Raw genomic sequence first — 16,124 nt, 5'->3', positions numbered from 1 at the left:
ATGCCCTTGACCAGAATCGAACCTGGGACCCGTTAGTCCACAGACTAACACTCTATCCACTGAGCCAAACCGGTTCCAGCATCACGGGGAGTACTGAGCTCACTGTGGAGACAGACCCTTCTCCCCTCTCAGCCTCCCATCTGCTCCCATCATTTCTGGTATTTTTAACAGGATTTTAGCCGAAACCGATTCTGCTCAGTGGATAGAGCGTCAGCCTGTGGACCGAAGGGTCCCACGTTCAATTCCGGTCAAGGGCATGTACCTTGGCTGCAGGCACATCCCCGGTAGGGCTGGTCAATGTATCTCTCTCATTGATGTTTCTAGCTCACTATCCCTCTCTCTTCCTCTCTGTAAAAAAATCAATAAGATATATTTAAAAACAACAACAACAACAACAAAAACAACACAGGATTTTAGCTCTTTACCCCCCTCCCTCCTTTCCCCCTCCCTTCCCCCCCTCCCATCTCTCTCACATATGAATCCACCCAGGCACCCTGACCTTAGTGAGGCCGAATGAGTGCAGAGGTGACGAGGTGAAAAGAGGCATCCTGGGTGCTGGTGCCGAGCCAGCGCTGTTGGAAGTTGGGACCAGGAAGGCCGGGCTCCCTGAGCACCCTGGCCTACTCTCCCCATGGCCTCTGCCCAAGACCCCTGTGTCTGGAGGGGGCCCGAAGGCAGAGCCTTGGAGGCGCTGAGGCCCGGAGCTGCCCACGTGGGAATAGGCGGCAGATTGGGTCCCATCTCCCTGCTAACCCGGACGCCCGCCTTCCCCTGCAGCTACCGAGGCTTCATCCTGCTGCTCACCTTCTTCATCTACACGTGTTACCACATGTCCAGGAAGCCCATCAGCGTGGTGAAGGTGAGGCTGGCCTGGCGAGGGCAAAGATGCAGGAGATGCTAGAGAAATAAGACGCTCCAGGCGAGGGGCCCGGAGCTCGGCCCAGGACCATCCTCCCTCTTACCGCGGCCACGGAGCCTGCTCCTCCGCCTGGCGGCTCCCTCTGTTAGGAGCCCTTGTGTGGCAGAGACCCGCCCTGGCGCTCCTGTGAGTTTAGTCACCGAGACACGGCGTCCGTGGCTGTGCTGCCCTGAGCGAGCTAGGACCCTGGGCTCTGTGGGCTCAGCCTTCACTGAGGGTCCGCTGTGGCCCCCTGTCCCTGTACCGGGTCCTGCAGGGGAGGTGCCAGAGGCCAGAGGGGAGCTTGGTGTGGCTGGGGAGGGAGGTGCCTGCTCCTCTCGGGCTGAGGGGGCTGAGGGGCCCCTGGCCCTTGTATCCCATTGTCTGTCCAGAGCCGTCTGCACCAGAACTGCTCAGAGATCATCCAGCCGCCCAATGCCACCCACAGTCCCAACGACACCACCTGGTGCAACTGGCCTCCGTTTGGTAAGAATGGGGCCGGTGACTCTCCACTCCCCCCACAACCCTCCCCAGGAAGGGGGTTCAGGGCCGGGAGGCCTTTCTGCAGGGGCAGCTGAGCAGCAAGCTCAGCTGTCTGTCTCTCCCTTCTGCTTCCCAGACCAGGACAACTACAAGGAGCTGCTGGGCGCTGTGGACAACGCCTTCCTGGTGGCCTACGCCATCGGCATGTTCATCAGGTGGGCGGGCGGGGCCGGGTGGCTGGTCCTGAGCGGCTGCCACCCTCACTCACCGGGCAGCGGGCAGCGGGCAGCGGGCAGCGGGCAGCGGGTCCAGTGACAAAGCTGCCAGCTCCCCGGGTGGAAATGAGACCGAGACTCCTGCACGTGTGCTCCGCCACAGCCATTCTCGTTTCCCTGTGTGGTCACTCGCACTTCCAGTCGCTCTTTTCCTGGAAAGCCTTTCCCGGACGCTCCTTCTGATTCTGCTCAGGGTGGCAGGGTCCGTGGTGTGGCTGGAATGTGGTTTGTTCCGGACCCGGATCCTTCAAGGAGGGGTGGGTGGGGTGGGGTGCTGGATGCAGAAACGGGCAGGAAGCCCTGTCCGGTCCTGGGCCTCCATTAGCCAGGCAGGCATGGTGTTTGTCACCAGGAGTCCGGCAGGTACCCCCTCCAGCAAGCTCACAGCCTGCCGGGACCGGCAGCAGCTGGGTACACAACAGTGTGGGGCTCTGAGTCCAGGCCGGGGTTCGAGAAGAGGGACTAGGGAAGCTTCTTGAAGGAGGTACTGCTGGCACCGATGCGGAGCAGGGGCGTGGTGGGTGGGGGGAGAGGCGAGGCAGAGGCTAGCGTGGGGGAAGTAAGCAAGTGGGAGGCGGCGTGATCAGGGCTGGGGTGCGGGCAGCAGCAGGAGATGGGCTGGAGAATGAGCCCCGTGGGCCAGGCCGTGGGCACAGGAGAGCGTTGGAGGGTCCCTCGGGGTGTGGTGTTCAGATTTACATTTCAGACAGGCCGCACCCACGGGGACGAGAGGCAGGTCAAGGGAGGGCAAGGCTGAAGGAGGAAGCAGATGGATGACAGTGCAGCTACACTCAAAAAACATGTTTTTTTTAAAAAATTGGTTCTAGAGAGGAAGTGAAAGGGAGAGAGAGAGGGAGAAACATCAGTGATGAGGGAGTCACTAAACCGCTGCCTCCTGCACGCCCCACACTGGGGATCGAGCCCACAACCTCGGCAGGTGCCCTGATCGGGAATCAAACCGCGACCTCCTGGTTCGTAGGTCGATGCTCCACCACTGAGCCGCACTGGCCGGGCGCAGCTACGCTTTGAGAGCGCTTGAGTTGGAACAGTGGTCGGCACACTCATTAGTCAGCAGAGCTAAATACCAACAACTACAACGACTGAAAGTTCTTTTGAGAGCCACATTTTTTTTTTTAAACTTAAATTCTATGGGTAGGTACATTGTTGTTAACTTAATTAGGGTACTCCTTCCATCGCACTGTACGTGGGCGCCCGCATGTGGTATTTTGTGGTAGACCCAAAGAGCCTCATGTGGCTTGTGAGCCACAGTTTGCCGACTACTGAGTTAGAACAGCAGTGATAGAGGTGGAAAGACGACCTTCAGGGGGCAGCTGGTCGATGTCTCTCTCTCATTGATGTTTCTATCCCTCTCCCTTCCTCTCTGTAAAAAAATCAATAATATATATTGAGAGATAGACAGATAGAGAGCCAGAAACATCGATGAGAGAGAGTCATCGATCAGCTGCCTCCTGCACACCCCCCACTGGGGATATGCCCGCAACCAAGGCACATGCCCTTGACCGGAATCGAACCCAGGTCCCTTCAGTTCCCAAGCTGACGCTCTATACATTGAGCCAAACCGGTTTTGGCAATAAAATATATTTTTTTAAAAATGCTGCAAGAGTGGCTCCCAAGAAAATCAACGAGGAGGCATGGCCAGCCAAGGGGGAGGGGCTGTAACCCTCCAGAGTGACATGGAGCAGGCCAGGGGGAGGACAGACCTACGAGCGAGGTTAGCTGTGTCGAGGAAAGCAGAGAAGCCCAGTGAGTGGAGGGCAGCGGGTGTCGCTGGCTGTGGCAGCACAGAGGTCCCTGGGGTCACCGTGACCAGAGCCGCCCCGCCCGGCGGAGTGCCGGGGGGAAGAGAGGGAGGCAGGGTTGAGGAGTGCAGGTGGCGGGGCTAACCACGAATCTAACTCAATTCTCCAGCGGGATTTTCGGGGAGCGGCTCCCTCTTCGTTACTACCTTTCTGCCGGAATGCTGCTCAGCGGCCTCTTCACCTCGCTCTTCGGCCTGGGCTATTTCTGGGACATCCACGTGCTCTGGTACTACGTGCTCATTCAGGTAGGAGCCCCGGTCTTGCTCTCTGGCCGCTGTTTCCATCTCAGGAAGAATCTAGTCCCCCCTCAGCCGCCCCAGGCTGTGGCCAAAGGAGGCCCTCACGCCTCCTGCACAGCCCACTGCTCTTGTGGGATGCCCCCTAGAATCCCACCTCCCAGGGTCACACGCTCGCCCCCTCCGTAAGTCTGCACTGAGCACTCCCCATGTCACTACGTGCCTGAGACTGGGTCTTTGCAGCAAAGGATCTTGGGCCTCTGATGTTGATTTTTAAAAAATATATATTTTATTGATTTTTTTTTAATAGAGAGGAAGGGAGAGGAGAGGGATAGAGAGCTAGAAACATCGATGAGAGAGAGACATTGATCAGCTGCCTCCTGCACCCCCACCCCCCTCACTGGGCATGTGCCTGCAACCAATGTACATGCCCTTGACCGGAATCGAACCCGGGACCTTTCAGTCCGCAGACCAACGCTCTATCCACTGAGCCAAACCGGTTTCGGCTGGGCCTCTGATGTTGAACCTCCTCAGCCCAGGATGGGTCAGAGCAGGACGTGGGCAGCATGCCGGGCCTGTCCCACCTGCCCGCTCTCTCCCTGCAGATCTGCAATGGACTCGTCCAGACCACAGGCTGGCCCTCAGTGGTGACCTGCGTGGGCAACTGGTTTGGGAAGGGGAGGTGAGTGTGACACAGGGGTGTGAGCGGGAGGTTCCCTGGGAGGGCGGGGGCAGTGAGCAGGTCGCTGGGCCCCTAACGTAATTTTGGGGTAAACAATTATGAACTTGCCTCCTTCTTGCTGAGTGGCATATGCTAAGTGAGGCAAACATGTCGGTGACAAAAGCAGTAGGGGTTTTCTGTTGATTAGGTTTTAACCCAGAAGACAGCAACTTTAATTATGCGTTTCCTCATAATAAATGAATTTCCATTTCTCTTAAAGGCAAAAAAGAAGCCTGTAAAACTGTTTTTTGGTGTTTTTTTTCTTTCTTTCTTGAGCTGGCTTTTCTTTTTTAAAACATATTTTTATTGATTTCAGAGAGGAATGGAGAAAGAGAGAGAGAGAGAGACATCAATGATGGGAATCATTGATTGGCTGCCTCCTGAAGTCCCCACACTGGGGATTGTAATCCAGACAAGTGCCCTGACCTCCTGGGTCAAACCGTGACCTCCTGGTTCATAGGTTGACGCTCAACCACTGAGCCACGCCAGCTGTGCCTGAACTAGGTTTTATGCAAAAAAAAAAAAAAAAAAAAAAAAAAAAAAAAAAGAAAAAGGTTGCTTTAGGCAGGACTTCTCACCTCGGCACTGTTGACATTTGGGGCTGGGGATTCTTGGTCATGAGGGCCAGCTGTGTATTGTAGATGCTTAGCATCATCTGCCCACTAGGTGCCGCTAGCGCCCCCTGAGCTGTGACTGTGAATGGGGGCTGAGGACCAGTGCTTTAGAGTTACAGCCACAGGAAAGGGAGAAGACGGGGTGCAGGTCTTAACCCCTGAGGACAGCAGAGCTCCACTGGCAGGCCCTGTGTGCCGGCTCAGGTCTGCAGGCCTGGCTGTCCCTCGCCTGATCCCAGCCTTCCCTCCCCTTTCCCGGGCACGGAGCAGCCAGCTTTCTGCACTGGGCCAGGGCAATGGAGAGGAACCCTATGCTTCCCTTTTTACTTAAAAAAAAAAAATTATATATATATATATATATATATATATATATATATATATATATATATATATTATTGATTTTTTACAGAGAGGAAGAGAGAGGGATAGAGAGTTAGAAACATCGATGAGAGACATCAGCTGCCTCTTGCACACCCCCCACTGGGGATGTGCCCGCAACCAAGGCACATGTCCTTGACTGGAATCAAACCTGGGACCTTTCAGTCTGCAAGGCGATGCTCTAGCCACTGAGCCAAACCGGTTTCGGCCTATGCTTCCCTTTTTACTTTTTCTGCTCTTCTCCCCTCCTCCTCATCTTCCTCCCTCCCTCTCTCTCTCTCTCTCCAGGCGAGGTCTCATCATGGGCATCTGGAATTCCCACACATCCGTGGGCAACATCCTGGGCTCCCTGATCGCCGGCCTCTGGGTCAGCGAGCGATGGGGCCTGTCCTTTGTGGTCCCAGGCGTCATCACCGCTGCCATGGGCATCGTCACCTTCCTCTTCCTCATCGAGTGTGAGTGGACCCTCCCTCCCTCCCCGCGGGGCCCGTAGCTCTCTCTGGGAGAAGGCGGCTGGCTCGGGGAGGAAGATTCCTGGCCACAGAGCGGGAGCCCCGGAGGTGGGACTCGGGACCAGCAACTGCTCTGAGCCCCCGTTCTTTCTCACTTGTCAATGGGACCAACAGCTTGTCCATCCCCGGGCTGGCGAAGGTTTACATGACACAGGAAGCTACCGGTAGAATGCCTGCCGCTAGTTGGTGCTTGGCAAGTGCTGGCTGAGTGTGAGGGGGGAGAGCGGGGGTAGACAGGACACTCGCACGTTCGCTGTCCTCATCCCATCCATCCCTGACAGCCTGAGTCAGCTAGCCCAGGGAGCAGGGCCACTTGGTGGCAGGAGAACAGAAGTCCCCGGGGGCATTAGTGACAAGGCAGGTGATGGAGAGCCAGGCCTAGCAGGTGGGCTCGAACCCGGCTCCGGCTCCCTCGTGTGGCCACTTTGGGGATGGGGACCAGTCCCAGAGCAAGGGGAGGGCCCGCCTGAGGAATGCTTCTTAGAAGGTTTTTGTTTCAGACCCAGAGGATGTGGACTGCACCACCCCACAGCACCACGTGAGTGTGCAAACCTCCCCCCCCCCCCCGCCATGCTCCCTGCCCTCCCATTGCACCCCCAGACAGGGCTGGGGGTTGGAGGAGGAAGCCTTGAGCCCGGTTACCTCCCAGGCCCCGTGTCAGGCCCTTGGGTTGGCTCCTTGCAGCCCGGGGGCACCTCAGGCGGTTAGTCCAGCCCGGAGAGGGACCCTCCAGCCGGCAGGAGGGGGCACATGGATGTGCCCACAGCACGGTCTCATCTCTGTTCAGGGGGAGCAGGAAGAGAAGCAGGGCAGCCCTGAGGACCCTGGGTACAACCCCTACGGCCACCAGGAGGGCAGCCTGGAGGCGTCCGCCGGATGGTCCAAGGAGCCAAGCGCTCAGCCTGCTGCCATCAGCTTTTGGGGGGCGCTCATGATCCCGGTGAGAAGCCGGGGGGAATGGAGAGGGCAGGGGCCCTCTAGGTTTCTCTGTAGGATGTCAGGGAGGGGGGGTCGCAGGGTGCTCTGTGGTTTCCAGAGTCACTTCCCGGGAGGGGCCTGGGCTGGGCCAACAGGGAGGAGGCTTGTCTGGACACAGCGCTGGGGCAGCGCACACATTGCTCTCGCTGACCATGGGGGTGGCTGGAGGTGCTTGGGGTGGCAGGGGAGTGCAGGGTGCTGGGGGGTGCTCCGCTGCCCCCAGGGGCTGCACCCTCCTCACCGTGCGCCCTCTGCTCCGCTCCCAGGGTGTCATCGAGTTCTCGCTGTGTCTGCTCTTTGCCAAGCTGGTCAGCTACACCTTCCTCTACTGGCTGCCCCTCTACATCTTCAATGTGGGTGAGTTCCGGGGAGGAGCGGTGAGGAAGGAGCCGCTGGTCCGAGAGGAAACCCCTGGGTGATGCCTGTGACTCTAGCACATGTGTCAAACACAAGGCCCGCGGGCCAAATCCGTCCCGCCAGGCCTTGCAATGTGGCCCACACCGCGCTGTCATCACTGCACTCCGCTGCGTTTCCATCACAATGACAGTTTATGACTGTTCAGTAAACCATTCGGCCCGCGATTTAGGCTGGATTTTAGATTTTGGCCCCTTCTCTGATTGAGTTTGACACCCCTACATCTAGGGTGCAGGCAGGATCTCGGCTGAGCCTCTTGGAGGGCAAAGAGCAATTTAAAAAAATATATATTTTTATTGATTTCAGAGAGGAGGAAAGAAGGGGGAGAGAGAGAGAGAAACATCAATAATGAGAGAGAATCATGGACCGGCTGCGTCCTGCACACCCCACACTGGCGATCGAGCCCGCAACCCGGGCACGTGCCCTGACTGGGAATGGAACTGTGACCTCCTTGTTCATAGTCATAGGTCAATGCTCAACCACTGAACCCCGCCTGCCAGGTGCGATTTTTATTTTTAAATGTGAAGATGAGCCTTGTATGCTACCCCTCAGGCCCTGACTTCAGCCACCCTTCCCTCCTGGGTCTGAGTGGGGAGTTAGGAACCGGAAGCTCTGTTCTGTAACCCGCCCCAGCTTCTCCATCCATTAGTGTAGGAAACCCACCTCCAGGCTGCTTCGCGTATAGACGGGTGGGATTGGAGTGCTCTAGAAAAGGTCTGCCTTTTTTTTTTTTTTTAATATATTTTATTGATTTTTTACAGAAAGGAAGAGAGAGGGATAGAGAGTTAGAAACATCGATGAGAGAGAAACATCAATCAGCTGCCTCCTGCACACTCCCCACTGGGGATGTGCCCGCAACCAAGGTACATGCCCTCGACTGGAATCGAACCTGGGACCCTTGAGTCTGCAGGCCGACGTTCTGTCCACTGAGCCAAACCCGTCAGGGCAAGGTCTGCCTTTTGAATGAATCCATAGTCCCTTGAGATTCTGCCAACCTGGGTGAGCCTGGCGAGCCACTCACCAATCAAGACCTGGCGAGCCCCCCCCCACAGCTTGTAGGCTGGAGGGGAACACTGTTCTCCTCTCCCAAGGGGCTGCTGGGAGCCTCATGGGCCTCTGCCTGGTGCTCGGTTGGCTGCACTGCCCAGCTCCTGGACCGCTCTTCCTGCCTCTGCCCCACCCAAGGATGGACAGACGAGGAGAGGTCACCGTGGTGGTTGAAAAGGATATTTATGCCGGCCTGGCCTGGGTCTTTGCTATTCCCTAGGGTCAGGTGGCTACTCCATCAAAAACCAGAATCCTGGTCTGGCCAGGAGGTTCTGTTAGTTGGAGCATCATCCCATACACCAAAAGGTTGTGGGTTCGATCCCTGGTTGGAATGTATACAAAAGGCATCCAATCATTGTGTCTCTCTCACATCAATGTTCCTCTCTCTCTCAATCCAATAATCATATCCTCTGGCAAGAATTGAAAAAAAAAAAAGAGGCAAGCAGACCCCTGCCCCTGAGCCTCAGAGCTCCGCCAGGGCCAGGCCCCCCCCCCCCCCCCCCCCCCCCCGCAGGCTGCGCTGCTCCCTCCAAGCCCCACGGGAGGCCGAGGGCCAAGGCTGCCTGCCATGCGCTGTGCTGACTCCAGACAGGACCCGGTGGGGCTCAGTCAGGGCCAGATTTCAAGCTGTAACTTGCCCCCCAGCTCCTGTCTGAGGGCCTCTTGCAAACAGAGGTGGAGTCTCAGGCAGCTTCGTGGACAGGGCGACTCTGTTTTGTGGCCTCGGTGCTGACATATGTCAGAGGATGAGTCAACCTGGAGGGCTGGGCTGCTGCTCTGGCGTCTGGAGACGCCTTCCCCTCGTGCTTGGGCAAGGCCGGAACCCGAGGTCCTGTTTCCCTGAGCCTCCCTCCCTGGCTGACTCTCAGCGGAGACCGCAGGGGGATGTGACGCCCCCTGCTGGTGGCCTGCCACTCAGCCTGGAGCAGAGCAGGCCCCGGCTGGCTGGCTGGGCCGAGGCAGAGGGAGAGGTTGATCCCCGGGGGAAGGTGGCCTGGGGGTAGGGTGCAGAGGCCAGATCCCAGGGCTTTCGGGGGAGGGCCAGACTGAGAGGCCAAGGTCAGACTGAGAGGCCAAGGCCATCCTGCGGGGGAGAGAAGGCAGCGCAGGCTTGGGGTCCCAAACTGCGGTAACCTCCCGCTGGCCCATCGCTGCCCCTGGTCCCCGCTCCTCCCTCCCTCTGGGAAAGGAGGCCGAGGGCTGCACCATCACGGGGCTTTCTGGCTGGCGCTCCGGGATGCCCGCCCCGAGCCCTCAGGCCTGACCGCACGGTTGTGTCTCCACAGCTCACTTCAGCGCCAAGGAGGCGGGCGACCTGTCCACGCTCTTCGACGTCGGCGGCATCACAGGTGGGGCCTCTGAGCTGCGTTCCCCTCTCCTCCAGTGTGTGTGTGTGTGGGGGGGGGGGGGAGGGGGGGTGGTGGTGCAGGAAGAACAGGACCTGGGCAGGTGGCATCGGCTCTCGTGTCTGGTCTCCCCCTGAGCAGCGGGTACAGAAAATTCTTTTGGAGGCACGTGGCCCGCCAGCCATGAGTCTGACATGCTTGTACAGGGGGGATTTTACAGGGAGGTGCTCTGCTGGAGCCCAGGCCAGCGCCGGGCGGTGACGGGGCCGAGCTAGGTGGGGAGGTGGGCACCATGTGGGTGGGGGCTGTGGCTGTGCCCTGGGCAGCAGTGAGCGGCTGGTTTGCGTTCCAGGTGGCATCCTGGCCGGGCTCATCTCCGACTATACCAACGGCAGGGCCACCACCTGCTGCGTCATGCTGATCTTGGCCGCCCCCATGGTGGGTATAAGCTCAGGGCCGTGTGTGTGTGTGTGTGTGTGTGTGTGTGTGTGTCCGTCCCTGCATGCGGCTGCTGACCCGGGTGTGCACCCCGACACCCCAGGGCTCCAACCACTGAGGGACATGTGTGGGCGCATCCCTGTGCATAGGAAGGAGACCCAGACTGGGGGTTCAGGAAGGGATTAGTGAGCCCTAACCGGTTTGGCTCAGTGGATAGAGCATCAGCCTGCGGACTGAAAGGTCCAGGGTTCGATTCCGGTCAAGGGCATGTATCTTGGTTGCAGGCACATCCCCGATAGGGGGTGTGCAGGAGGCAGCTGATTAAAGTTTCTCTTTCATCGATGTTTCTAATGCTCTATCCCTCCCTCTCTCTTCCTCTGTAAAAAATCAATTAAAAATATATATATAAAGGGATTAGTGACTATTTGATTTTGGTGGAGAAGGGGAGACCAGCTGATAAACTTTTTTTTTATTTTTTATTTTAAATCCTCACCCGAGGATATTTTTCTCATTGATTTTCAGAGAGAGTAGAAGGGAGGAGGGGGAGAGAGAGAAAGAGAGAGGAACATCAATGCGAGAGAGACACATAGCCACCTCTCCCACGAGCCCCCATGGGGGTGAGGGGAGGGAAAGAAGGATGGGGTGTGGCCATGGAACCGGCAACTGAGTTACATGCCCTTGGCCCGAATGCTCCAACCACTGAGCAATACTGTCCAGGGCTGATCAACTTCTTGGCCAAGGAAAGAACAGGAGATTGAGGTTAGATACGAGAGACTTTCCGGGGAAAGGAAACAATAAGTTACCAGATCTCAGACACCCTCATCCTCAGGACGTTTAAGGACCGTGAGACCTGGTGTGAGAAGGAAAAGGAGTGGGGTGACAGTTGGATGTAGGAGTGGGGTGACAGTTGGATGTAGGAGTGGGGTGACAGTTGGATGTAGGAGTGGGGTGACAGTTGGATGTAGGAGTGGGGTGACAGTTGGATGTAGGGCAGCAGAGGGTTGTCCCAGACTCCCGGGCCCCTGTCCACCGTGGGAAGCCTGGGCGTGACGCTGCCTCTCCCTCCTAGCTCTTCCTGTACAACCGCTTTGGCCAGAGCGGGATCGCCAGCTCCATAGGTGAGACACTGCGGGCCCTGCCAGGCCTCGGGAAGGGCACTCACTGCCTTGGGGGCATCGGTGGGAGGCCCGGGGAAGCAGAGGGGCACAGCCTGATGCCAGGGGTCTCCTCATCGCTAACCGGCTCTCTGTGTCGCCCCAGTGATGCTGATCGTCTGCGGGGCCCTGGTCAACGGCCCTTACGCGCTCATCACCACCGCCGTCTCCGCCGATCTCGTGAGTGGGCCGCCTCCCGGGAGCCAGGGGCCACTTGGGGGGTCTCGGTCGGGGCCTCTGTCTCCGGGTCCGTCTCCCCCACAGCCCTTTCCTCCCTTCTCGGCTGGTTCAGACAAGGTCCTCAAAGTCCTTCGGAATTCCCCTTCCTCTGCTCCGAGCCCCACGGCCTGTCCCCGGCCGGCGCCCCTTCAGTCCCGGCGCCCGGCGCTGCCTCTGGGTTCGGGCCTCACGCTGCTCTCTCTCCCCAGGGCACACACCAGAGCCTGAAGGGCAACGCGAAGGCCCTGTCCACCGTCACGGCCATCATCGACGGCACCGGCTCCATAGGTCTGTGACGGGCTCCCGGCGGCCGAGCACTGAGCCTGCTGCCGTCACAGGGGCGGGCCCAGGGTCCCTTCGCGCGGTGGTCGGCAAACTGCGGCTCGCAAGCCACACGCAGCTCTCTGGCCCCTTGAGAGTGGCTCTTCCACAAAATACCACGGCCTGGGCGAGTCTATGTAGAAGAAGTGGAGTTAGGAGACGTTTACGTTTAAATATATATATAAAATATATTTTTATAGATTTTTTTTACAGAGAGGAAGAGAAAGGGATAGAGAGTTAGAAACATTGATGAGAGAGAGTCATCAATCAGCTGCCTCTTGCACACCCCCTCCTGGGGATATGCCCGCAACCAAGGTACATGCCCTTGACCGGAATCGAACCCAGAACCTTTCAGTCCGCAGGCCAATGCACTATCCACTGAGCCAAACCGGTTTCGGCTACGTTTAAATATATTTTATTGATTATTTTTTTACAGAGAGGAAGGGAGAGAGATAGAAACATCGATGAGAAACATCGATCAGCTGCCTCTTGCATGCCCCCTACTGGGGACGTGCCCACAACCAAGGTACATGCCCTTGATTGGAATCTAACCCGGGACCCTTCAGTCCGCAGGCTCTATCCACGGAGCCAAACCTATTTTGGCAGAAGTTTAAGTTTAAAACATTTGGATCTCCAAAGAAATGTCAGTCGTTGTAACTGTGGATATTTGGCTCTGGTGATGAGTGGGTTTTCGGACCATGGCCTTGGCAGGACCCCGCCCTGACACTGCGCTCCACAGGTGCGGCGCTGGGGCCTCTGCTGGCTGGGCTCATCTCGCCCACGGGCTGGAACAACGTCTTCTACATGCTCATCTCCGCGGACGTCCTGGCCTGCCTGGTGAGAGTCCCTGGGGTGCACAGATGGGCATTGTGGGGTGCCCTGTCCTGCCAGGCCAGAGCCCTGGAGGCCCAGAATATTGTCCCCTAGGGGCCCTGGGACAGCAGCCTTTTGCTAAGAACCACATCACCCCCAGGGAGACCCTGCTGAAGGGAGCTGTGTGCCAGCCCGTTCCCTCTTGCCAGCCCACCGTTGGTCACAGCACTGGCGACTGACCACGACTCCCTTCCCTCTGTGCCTCCACCTCCCCGCAGCTCCTCTGCCGGCTGGTGTACAAAGAGATCCTGGCCTGGAAGTCACACCTGAGCCAAGGCACGGGGTGAGTCCTCCGGAGAACTGGCCCCCTCCCTCGCCTCCCCGCTCCCCCCACCTCAGGTCACACCGCTGCCAGGCATGCGGCACTGCGGACCTCGATGTGTGATGTGCTCTGTGAGCGCCCGCCCCGGCCCGCCCCGGCCCCTCTAACCTGCCCTCCGTTGTCCCGTGTGTCTCCGTAGCTCTTGTGTCGCCTTAACCCACACCCAGTAGTCGTTCCCTCAAGCCCCATGACTTTTGTGAGTATCTCCTTCACGTCTGTGGCTAATCGGGGGCCAGCAAGATGTGTCGTGCCTGCAAAGCTTCCCTCTTCCAGTGATTTTTTCCCCCCTCCCTCCCTCCCTCCCTCCCTCCCTAACTTTCTCTTTCTTCCTGGGGGCCAGCTCCAAAGGCCGTCCACCCCGCAGAGCAAGGTGCTTGGGGAGTGATTCCTGAGGCCTGAGCTGCCACCGGGGCCGCAGCCTCCTCGCTGGGAGAGCATCGGGGTGTGGGACCACCCGTCTCCCAGAACAGAGAGACAGAGTCCAGGGGTATAGTTTCCTCTGGGACTCAGACCCTGCGGTGCAGGGGCTCCTCAGGCCCAGAAACCACGTCCCCGGGCCCCTGCCTGCGGCTGCCAATCCAAGACTCTGGGACAAAATCGAACATGTGGTGGTGATCGCTGGTGTGGGCTGCCTGTTGCCGGCGGTGGTGGGTTCACAGGCTGCGCGGACAGGCTGGTGGCTGAGCGAGGGGGCTCCGCTGGGGCTGAGGGCTCTGCTGGCCTTTCTGGCTCTCCCCCCCTGAGCACGGGGCCCTGCTGTCGGGAAGCTGGCGGAGCTGTGGACCTGGTGGGGATGGGGAAATGTGGGTTCCTGGGAACCAGCATGCCGTGTGGGTGCCACCCAGGTTCAGGGCGAAACACGGAGAGAGGAGGCAGTGAGGACCTCTGCCTGTCAGGCCCTGGCCTGGAGGAGCAGGGGGACAGGCCCTGGGGCCAGGGGGCCCTCCAGCTGCCTTCCCTGAGCCAGCCCTCGGGGAGATTGGGGGGATGAAGGATCGAAAAGAAGCAGAAAGGGGGGAAGAATGAACATTTAGGAAGCTCTGCCCTGGGCCTGGAACAGTCTGACGTTGGATCCTTAGCTTACCACCCAGCCACCTTGAGAGGTGGACAGGCCTATTGGAGACGAGAGAACAGTGGCCCAGGGACTGGGTTGCCCAAGCGTCCCTGGTGTGCGGGGTTTGCACGTTGGTCCTTCTCTGAAAGGCCCCTGCTGGGAGCAGAGGAGCGCTGGGCGGGAACCATGGATCCCTGGGCAGCCGGCCTCCTCCGCTCGCTTTCACCCATGAGGCCCCGGGCGCGTTCTCCGAACCTCACGTGTAAAACGGGGCCGCGGAGCCCCACGTACCCATGAGGCCCCGGGCGCGTTCTCCGAACCTCACGTGTAAAACGGGGCCGCGGAGCCCCACGTACCTGCCGCGGTGGATCCGAGGCCGAGGCGGCACGGGATACGGGAATATTGCTTTTGAACGCTGCCAGATGCGGTACAAATATCCTAAGGTTTTAATGTAATCTGGCTTTCTGTTCCCCGCTGACGAGGGGAGCAGGAGCCCCGGTTACAGAGAACAGCGATGAAGGCAATTACGAAGGGACCCCAGGAGCTCGCTCTCCCTGTTCCCACCGCTGGGGCCGGAGGTTATTAAACTGGCTCTCTCTCTCTCTCTCTCTTCCTCGTTCAGGTATAAAGAACTATGAGGCCCCGATCGGCAGAGAAGCGTGGAGGGCTCCCAAGTGCTCCCCCCTGGCCAGACCATTGAAACTGGGGACGCTGAGACAAAGCCTCCTGATCTCACACCAGCCCTCCCAGCACACGGAGACCCTGAGGGGCTGGGGGCGTCTCCGTGGGGAGAGGCCGGCCAGGCGGAAGGCGTCTCCATCCTGCCTAGGGAAGAAATACCTGCTGGTTCAGATCCCAGGACGGAGGCCGAGGCTGCCCAGGGCCGAGGCTGGAAAGCGCATGTCCCTCTTTTCTGTGCAGAATTGAACCTCTGTCATCAGCTTGTACCTGCAGATGGGATTCTGACCCGGTTTCAGAGCAGCCCAGCCTCTCTCCGTCCCTTTGTTCACAAGCCATTGATCGCCATTTGAACCTGTTTCTACCTCCTGACCCAACTGGATTGAAGCATCCTTGCTGTATCCAGGGCAGGACTAGGGGGAGGTGCACAAGGTGTCATTCTTCTTTTCTTTCTTTTTCTTTTTTTTAAAAATATATTTTATTGATTTTTTTTTACAGAGAGGAAGGGAAAGGGATAAAGAGTTAGAAACATCAATGAGAGAGAAACACCAATCAGCTGCCTCCTGCACACCCCCCACGGGGGATATGCCTACAACCAAGGTACATGCCCTTGACCAGAATCCAACCTGGGACCCTTGAGTCCGCAGGCTGACGCTCTATCCACTGAGCCAAACCGGTTTTGGCGAGGCGTCATTCTTGGGCCTCCTTTGCTGCCCCCTTGTCCTGGCCTCTGTCTCCACTAGAGACCACACATCAGGGCAGTGCTGTGGGGAGTGGGGTTTGGAGTGGGAGCCAGGACTGAAAATACTAGTGTGTATGTATGCGTATATATATATATATATATATATATATATATATATATATATATATATAATTGATTTCAGAGAGGAAGGGAGAGGGAGAGAGAGATGGAAACATCAATGAGGAGAGAAAATCATCGATTGGCTGCCTCCTGCATATGCTCCCTTACTGGGGTTGGAGCCCAAAACCCAGGCATGTGCCCTGATGGGAATCGAACTATGACCTCCTGGTTCATAGACGGATGCCCAACCACTGAGCCACACCGGCCAGAGACCAGTGTGTGTTTTGATTAAAATGCCAGTGTTTTGATAAAGAAGTGTCCGTGGTGGTTGAGTGCTCCCTGGATGCCTGCTGTATTTGGGAACGGAGTAGACAGTGGACCCCGGAAAAGGAATCACACCTGACCAGGGGGACCGGGGTGACAAGTCTGGAGCTGTCACCTGTGCAGCCCTCGGTCATGTTTTTTCCTGGGGGTCCGGGCGGGACTGTTTTGCCCCCTCAAGTCCCGGCGTGCACCAGGCCAGGCTAGCTCGTGGCGTTCT

At 58.0% G+C, this 16,124-nt stretch overlaps 1 protein-coding gene across 4 annotated transcripts in view; it reads left to right on the top strand.

Annotated features, from left to right (window-relative positions):
- The window catches only part of SLC37A2 (solute carrier family 37 member 2), a 31,633-nt gene extending 16,015 nt beyond the window's left edge, over window positions 1-15,618 (top strand). For 2 of the 4 annotated variants that reach the window (XM_045585470.1, XM_045585467.1), the window contains exons 2-20: window positions 778-859; window positions 1,291-1,384; window positions 1,518-1,596; window positions 3,586-3,721; window positions 4,318-4,394; window positions 5,714-5,880; window positions 6,438-6,475; window positions 6,725-6,877; window positions 7,182-7,272; window positions 9,663-9,725; window positions 10,075-10,160; window positions 11,230-11,278; window positions 11,421-11,494; window positions 11,743-11,821; window positions 12,594-12,691; window positions 12,946-13,010; window positions 13,189-13,245; window positions 14,726-15,213; window positions 15,469-15,618. In XM_045585470.1, coding sequence (XP_045441426.1) covers window positions 778-859; window positions 1,291-1,384; window positions 1,518-1,596; window positions 3,586-3,721; window positions 4,318-4,394; window positions 5,714-5,880; window positions 6,438-6,475; window positions 6,725-6,877; window positions 7,182-7,272; window positions 9,663-9,725; window positions 10,075-10,160; window positions 11,230-11,278; window positions 11,421-11,494; window positions 11,743-11,821; window positions 12,594-12,691; window positions 12,946-13,010; window positions 13,189-13,219 — 1,462 coding nt within the window. In that variant the 3' untranslated portion in view covers window positions 13,220-13,245; window positions 14,726-15,213; window positions 15,469-15,618. Of the gene's footprint in view, window positions 1-777; window positions 860-1,290; window positions 1,385-1,517; window positions 1,597-3,585; window positions 3,722-4,317; window positions 4,395-5,713; window positions 5,881-6,437; window positions 6,476-6,724; window positions 6,878-7,181; window positions 7,273-9,662; window positions 9,726-10,074; window positions 10,161-11,229; window positions 11,279-11,420; window positions 11,495-11,742; window positions 11,822-12,593; window positions 12,692-12,945; window positions 13,011-13,188; window positions 13,248-14,725; window positions 15,214-15,468 lie in introns of those variants that run through there. The other 2 variants (XM_045585469.1, XM_045585468.1) reach the window with 2 other exon arrangements.
- Window positions 15,619-16,124: the final 506 nt, after the last annotated feature.

The sequence above is a fragment of the Pipistrellus kuhlii genome, unplaced genomic scaffold (genome assembly GCF_014108245.1).
Source record: "Pipistrellus kuhlii isolate mPipKuh1 unplaced genomic scaffold, mPipKuh1.p scaffold_m20_p_20, whole genome shotgun sequence".
Lineage (NCBI taxonomy): Eukaryota > Metazoa > Chordata > Mammalia > Chiroptera > Vespertilionidae > Pipistrellus > Pipistrellus kuhlii.
This window is presented reverse-complemented; position numbering and strand designations above follow the sequence as displayed.